Source organism: Zingiber officinale, chromosome 5B (assembly GCF_018446385.1).
Source record: "Zingiber officinale cultivar Zhangliang chromosome 5B, Zo_v1.1, whole genome shotgun sequence".
Taxonomy (NCBI): domain Eukaryota; kingdom Viridiplantae; phylum Streptophyta; class Magnoliopsida; order Zingiberales; family Zingiberaceae; genus Zingiber; species Zingiber officinale.
In genome coordinates, this window is record NC_055995.1 from 122160561 (window position 1) to 122168310 (window position 7750).

Sequence of the window (7750 nt, forward strand, 5' to 3'; positions counted from 1 at the left end):
TGGTGGTGCAGTTCTACATCATCCACCATGTATCTAATGAAGAAACAGACCTACAATCTGATGAAATAATTGTGAAAATTTTAAATCAATAATAGATAATCGAAAGAAAGAGTCAATTTATTAATATATCAAATGAAGAAATAGACCTACAATCTGATTAAATAATTGTGAAAATTTTAAATCAATAATAGATAATCGAAAGAAAGAGTCAATTTATTAATATATCAAATGAAGAAATAGACCTACAATCTGATTAAATAATTGTGAAAATTTACATCAATCACAAGATAAAAAATATATAAGAATGTTGTTTTCAAACGATAGAATTGAAAAGAAAGACAAAAAAAACAAAGAGATGTTTTTCAACGACTTGGATTTAAGGCTTTTTTTTCCAAATATCAAACAATGTTTAATTACGCAAGATAAATAGACAAAGTCAACCGGTTTTATGGAGATCCTTGCACGGCAAACCGTACTGAATTACTACGAGCACATGAACAATTCACTATGCGTCAATTGGGAAAAAGTCAACGCGTAAATATTCGAATGTCTGTGCGTCATGCAAGACTGCAAGTTTATATCAAAAGCTGTTCACCATACGGAAAAGTCTCCTCGCTTCTAAAATTAATTACGGTAAAAAAAAGTTTCAATTCTCTCTATATAATTAATCGTGTTATTTACTCTTGCAAGTAAAACATCGATCGCTAGCTATATATGTGTGCATATGCGTCTGATAAATCTCCAACATCTGATCATCTCTCCGCAGCGATCTTTGTTGGATTAATTGCAGCGATGGCCATGATCGGCAAAAGTAGCTTCCTCCTCTTCTTCCTTCTCTCGGCGCTGGCTTGCACCGCGCGCGGCCAGGCACTGTCGCCATCATTCTACAGCCGGACCTGCCCAAGTCTCCAGTTCATCGTGAGCTCGGTCATGACTACCGCCGTGCAGAGAGATCCGAGGATGGGCGCCTCCATCCTGCGTCTCTTCTTCCATGACTGCTTCGTCAACGTACTGAGACATAGATATATTCTTCAGAGGAATTATTGGCTTCTGATGAAGTGCATGTTTTTGATATGATCTTTTGTTAATTTCAGGGATGTGATGGATCGGTGTTGTTGGACGATACTCCGTGGATGACCGGAGAGAAGAACGCGGGCGGGAACAGGAACTCCCTGCGCGGCTTTGAAGTCATCGATGCGATCAAGGCGAGCGTGGAAGCAGCTTGCAACGCGACGGTGTCGTGTGCCGATATCTTGGCTCTCTCGGCACGTGATGGTGTCTCACTGGTAATTAGTTTTTTAGATTAATTAATTAATATTGGGGATATTAAGAGAAACATTTTTGTTATTGATGGAATTAATAATTAATTTCTGTGGCAGCTTGGAGGACCGACTTGGCAGGTAGATCTAGGGCGGCGAGACGGGCGGACGGCGAGCCGGGCGGCGGCGGATTCCAATCTCCCGGCGTCGTCCTCGAGCTTGGCGGGGCTCATCGGGCTGTTCGGAATCAAAGGGCTCAGCCCCCGTGATCTGACTGCGCTGTCCGGCGCGCACACGATCGGCCGAGCTCGGTGCGTCAACTTCCGCGGTCACATCTACGCCGACAGAAACATCGACCCGAGCTTCGCCTCCTTCCGGCAGCTGACCTGCCCGGCCTTCGGCAGAGACGACAACTTGGCTCCGCTCGACACACGGAGCCAGGACCTGTTCGACAACGGGTACTACAGGAACCTGGTGGAGCGCCGGGGACTGATGCACTCCGACCAGGAGCTCTACAACGGCGGCTCACAGGACTCGCTGGTGCAGCTGTACAGCGTCAGTACGTTCGATTTCTTCCGTGACTTCGTAGCAGCGATGGGGAAGATGGGCAACATTGGCGTCCTCACAGGAAGGCGAGGAGAGATCAGATTGAACTGCAGAAGGGTAAATTAATTAATTAATGCCGATACCCATATATCGTATCATTGATCAAAATAATTTATATTAATTGTGGTGTGAATGCTTCTAAGGTCCTTGCATCATCGTCAGCCGTCATGTTCAAGTGGGGCGGTTGATTAATTGGTTTATCCATGAATACGTGTATTTTTTTTCCCAGTTTATTATTGGATAAATAAATATAATATTGTACGTTTCATTAAAAAAAAAAAAAAAAAAAAAAAAAGGCTTGAAAAGTCATTTCAATACTAACCTTATGTTTAGATGAGATAAACGAAGGTCCATTAGCTGAGATATGTGAAGGTTCATTAACGAAAGAAGAAGGAGAGACAAAGTGATGAAAAATAAAATATTTATATTTTCTCTGTTTAACAGAGAGGGAAGGTATTAATTGTGTTATTATATTTAGGAGGAAAATGAGGATAATGAATATAAAATATATAAAGTTATAAAATTATATTCACTTTTAAAAATTTACGTATTTAAGAACCTAGTACATCTTGTATATATTTATTGGTTAAGACTTACGTATTTAAATATCCGTAACTCTTTTGTTAAAGTCGATGTCGAAATCAGTGTCAATGTTAAAGTCGACGTCGACATCGATGTCAGCATCGAAGTTAACATCGAAATCGACGTCAAAGTTGATATCAGCATCAAAGTTAGTGTTGACATCGACCAAATGAGAGCGTCGAGTGGTGCAAGTCAAATGGTGCAAATGTTTTTCGTCATGATACAAAAATATCTAAAATAATAATTTTTAAAATTAATATAATAAAATTAAGATAAAATTAAAATATATTTTTTAATTTCCCTTTCTTATCTTTTCTTTCCGGCTCAAATAGTCTTTCCTTTTAAAGACACAGCGTTAAGTAGATCGTTAATGTCTGATTAGCTAAGAGAAAGGTGAAGAATGAAGGGGCAAAGGAGTGGAGATAGTGGAAACTGGTTTCCTTCGCCTTGAGGTCGATCGTTGTTGCCTCTTCACCTTCGAGCACATCGATAGTCGTCAGCGTCAAGCTAGCCAATAGCGTTGGCGCGCGTTGTCTTCTCGTTCCCACGTACGACACTTGGCTTGCCCTCGAGCCCACGGTGCCCACTATGTGCCATCGAGCCTGTGGGCACTCGCTGACTCATCGTCTTACATAGCCACCGTCGCCTTGAGCCCACCGCTAGCTCCTGCTGCTCATTGCAGAGCCTCTGCCTAATTAAGCTCCTCTAATCAGATCGTATCTCGTCGTCACCCATCGCTAGATCTTGTCGTTGCCGAGATGCGCGCCGTTGCCATATATAGATCTTGTAGCTGCTTGGAAGGACAAGGGATTGAGGACCAAATTGAAATTTTATCTTCACGGTGGTAAAAGATGAATACGTTTGTGCTCAGTGTCCCTATCAATCCGTCCCAAGATCAACACGGAAAAGATAAATCACGGGCGGCTACTAACCTTTAGAATAGTGACTAGCATATAAGGGAGGTATTTACATCGACTTTACCGAGATTCGAACCCCAGACCTCATGATGGCAACACCTCATGTGTTAGCCATTAAACTCATCTGAGAGGACGAAATTTTATCTTCACATGGCATATAATGGAAGATGATATGACGGTCATAAATAAAATAAAATAAAATAAGGATTATAGTCAAGGATGAAAAATTCCTGGCATGGTTAAAAAGAGGTAACAATTAAGGTCAAGATTGCGGATAAAATTGTAATTTTATCTTCACATGGCATATAACGGAAGATGACATGACAATTATAAATAAAATAAAATAAGGATTATAGGCAAGGATGAAAAATTCTTGGCATGGTTAAAAGAGATAACAGTTAATATCAAGAAATTTTTAAGGGACTTAGTTCTCTCATCTTATAGGTACGACTCTCGATATATTTTCAGTCGATTTCTTAGTTGATTGGATCTCAGGATTTAGTTCCTTTTTTTTTCCTGAGCATTATTCCCATCTACACCCAATCAATTTCTTAACTAGTCGGGTCTTGAGTGCTCAATCCTCTCATTTCCTCCTTGACATCGCTCCAGTCTACACCTGATCAGCTTCTAATTAGCTGGTTAGATCCCTAGGGCTCAATCTCCCTTATTTCTCTTGGGCACCACCCCAGTTTATACCCAATCGGCTTCTTAGCTAGCTGATCCTAGGCTCAATCCCCTCATTTCTCTTGGGCACCATCTTGGTCTACAGTCGGTCAGCTTCTTAACTAGTTGGACTATTGTCGGAAAACAATATTGTCAAGGAATAACAACTTGTCAGAGAATAACGACTATTCATCAAAGAATATTCTGATATTCTGTCATCTGCATAACGCAGAACCTTCCTTTACCCAATGGGAATTCGCTGTACTTTAGTCATCACCCTACATACCCTGACACTCAACATTCTTTGATGATTTAGCATCACGGAGGTTATAAAAGACAGTATAAAAGGGAGGTTCTCTTTATTGGTTAGGTACGCGCACACATACACATCTACTACAATACTACTGTTCATCTTCTTTGTGCACTTTTCACTTTGTACTGCTCCTGATTTGAGCATTGGAGAGCATACACTAGGGATCTTTTCCCTGGTTCTCGTTTTAACACTCCTGTGTGATCTCTCTATGTGTGCACAAACTCGTGGGTACCATCGGCAGCCTTTCCCTCAGTCCCACCCAACTCCATGGTGATTGGGAAAAGCTTGCAACGCCCCTACATGCCCTAGATTCAAGTCCTCTTCTCGTCAACGTCTGTACCCTTGTCACTAGCTCCTCCATCCGACTCAGCTTCTAGACGGGATCAAATTTGACATCGTTAGTGGGAATTTCCTCCGCCTAATCTAGAACGTAAAGATGGAAGATACAGGAAAAATCAATGTTACTATGACTCCTGGAGAATATGAGATATTCAAGGCTGCTAAGGCATGAGCTGCTTCGGAAAGGTGGATGACTGATTCTCACCCGCGTCGAATGTCTACGACCTCAAGGGACGAGCTCCCCTCTCTCGGAGGGAAGGTCCAAGAGAAAGCAGTCGTACGATTTCCCTCGGGCACTTTTCCGAGCACTGAGAGATGATGACACTAAAATAGAGCAATTGCAAGCCTCCTCAGTTGGGAATTCGCCATCGAGAGACCCAAAGAATGGAAAAGCCCGGGTCATTCAGGAGATGCCTAAACACCTCAGCGTGTCTTTTTCTCTGGAGGTGCTAGACAAAAGGTTGCCTAGGGGTTATAAACCCCCATCTATTTGAGAATATGGAGGTAATAATGTCTTGGAGGATCACGTTAAAAAATTTCAAAACGCTGCTCTATTGCATCAGTACAGTGATGCAATAAAATGTCGAGTATTTCTGAACAATCTCTCCAGTTCAGCTCAAAGATGGTTCGAGAGACTACTGGTCAGATCTATTACTTGTTTCAAGAAATTTAAAAACACTTTCCTGTACCATTTGCTAGCTACTAAAGGTACCAAAAGACTAATTATAGTCTATTCATGCTCAAACAAGGAACTATGAAGTCCTTGAGAGCATACATTAAGCGTTTCAACTAGGTGACTCTAGATGTCCCATCCGCCACCTTTAAAATATTAATAAGCATCTTCTCTCAAGGCCTATTAGAAGGGGATTTCTTCTGAGCTCTAATTAGGAAGCTACTAAAGGACTTCGATAACTTACTCGGGAAAGCAATCAAATATATTAATATGGAAGAGGCTTAGGCTGCTCGAAAAAAGAAAGTGAAGGCACTAGTCTCGACCAGGCAAGCTAATCGGAGGCCACCACTACCTCCCGTTCGCCCCACAGAACCTCAACCCAATCTCTTGCCTGTTCAAGTAGAAAGAGCATTTTAGCAGGTCGAGGTCGTGTGAGCCCCAAGCAACAACACCCCTTCATGGGAAGCCCAGTACTGCACTTACTACCGGTCTCATACCCACGACACAAGAAATTATGCCTAGTTTTCTCAGGATGCTCCCCGAGCAGTTGAATTAGGCCTGCCTCAGCCTGAAATCGTGCTTCAACTTCTGAGATAGCAAGCCAATAACCCTAGCACCTCGGGCCGCCTGGCCATCCTACCTCTAGGAAGAGAAAGCCAGGATGGTCGGTTAGCCGAGAAAGGAAAGGAACTAGTAGAGAACCGAGGAAATACCACAATACGGAATATCCGCTTAATTTCAGGAGGCCATACTGACAAGGACTCTACTAGAGCGAAAAAGGCTTGCCAATGCCTACTGGAGGTTCACGCAGTCGGCTGTAGCTAGAATCAAGCTATGGGACCCCAAATCATCTTTGGGCCTCAAGACCTAGAGGGGGTCGAGCTCCCCCATGGCGATACACTCATCATCAAAGCGAACATCACCAATAGCCGAGTGTCCAGAGTTTTTGTTGATACCGAAAGCTCTGTCAATGTGATGTTCAAAAGTGCATTCAACAATATGCAGCTTGACACTAGCAAGCTCCAACCTGTGGCCACCACCTTGTATGGATTCATAGGGAATAAGGTGTGACCGATCAGTCAAATCAAGCTGACCATCTCCCTGGGCACCAAACCCCTAGTGCGGACAACTAGGGTTAATTTCCTTAGCCCTAATTATTCTATTTAGATTTAAATCTATACTTAATCAATTCTAAACTCACCTAATATAAATCTATCATCCAACCATATAATCAAATTCATACCTAATTCAATTTATATACCCGACCTAACAACCCAAATCTATAAAACAGAAACTCAAAAAAAAACTAGTTCTTCCATAACTAGACATAAACTCACCCTAAATCTGAATGTCTGACTGTGGAGTCTCCGTTGGAGCCTCGTGCTGGGGGGGACAGTGGCCGGAACTAGGTGTAGGTACAGCGGAGGCCGGCAAGAGGGGGGTGAATTGCTGGAAATAAAAATAAACTATACCTCCTCGTGCTTTCAACTCAATTAGTGCAATAGTAAATAAAGCAGTAAAGAAATTAAAGCAGTAAACAAAAAAGGAAACATGAATTTAACTTGGTTACAACCAAGGAGGTTGTTAATCTAGGGCAATGAGAATCGCACTGAAAAGAATCTCCTTTACTGAAGGCAGAGAAGTCTTTTACACTTTGGCAGTTTAGAACTATTGCTAGGAATGACTACACACTTGATTGCTTGAGTTGTTGTTTAATTCCTAGCTCCAGGGGCCTTAAAATAGCCTTTGGAAATTCTATCCCGAGGGTCCAAGATGCCTCCAACAAGGTTCAAGGCGCCTCCAGCTCGGTGAGTGGATAGAATTCTATCCGGTACTCGAACGGTCATTCTGACCTGGCTCAAGGCGCCTTCAACAAGCAATGAAGGCGCCTTCAATGTTGAAGGCGCCTTCAATGCATGTTTAAGGCGCCTTCAAGTTCCTGCTACAATAATTTCCAGCTTCTTTTGACTTCTTTTCTTCTTCACTTTGACTTCCGAAGCTCCGTTCTTTTGGGTGATTGCGGCCAACCGGAATAGGGCTCACCCGAACTCAATTCCCGGCCTTCTCCTCGAGCAGCCTTCCATCCCGGCTTAACGTCTCTCGAACGCTGCGCATGCTCTTCACGCCCACCGGAGTACTCTTCCGCAGCTCTCTCGTCCTTCGGACGCACCGAGCTCGTCGGCTCCCTTCCCGTGCCGCCCTTCTCGCTAGCTACGTCTTCCACTCGACTTCCTGTGCTCCTAAGCTCCTGCACACTCAGACACAGGGATCAAACACAAAGCAGGACCTAACCAACTTGGTTGATCACATCAAAACACCACGGGGTCCAACACTAGGAGATGTTGTTGCGGAAAAATAACAGTCGTTACCACGGTGAACAGCCAGTCAGTTTCATCAC

At 43.0% G+C, this 7750-nt stretch overlaps 1 protein-coding gene across 1 annotated transcript; it reads left to right on the forward strand.

The window, feature by feature from the left end:
- Positions 1-731: 731 nt before the first annotated feature.
- LOC121985720 (peroxidase P7-like) lies at positions 732-2160 on the forward strand. Its single transcript, XM_042539324.1, has 3 exons — positions 732-1008; positions 1095-1286; positions 1380-2160. The coding sequence occupies exons 1-3, from the start codon at positions 793-795 to the stop codon at positions 1929-1931; spliced, it is 960 nt and encodes a 319-aa protein (XP_042395258.1). The 5' UTR covers positions 732-792; the 3' UTR covers positions 1932-2160.
- Positions 2161-7750: the final 5590 nt, after the last annotated feature.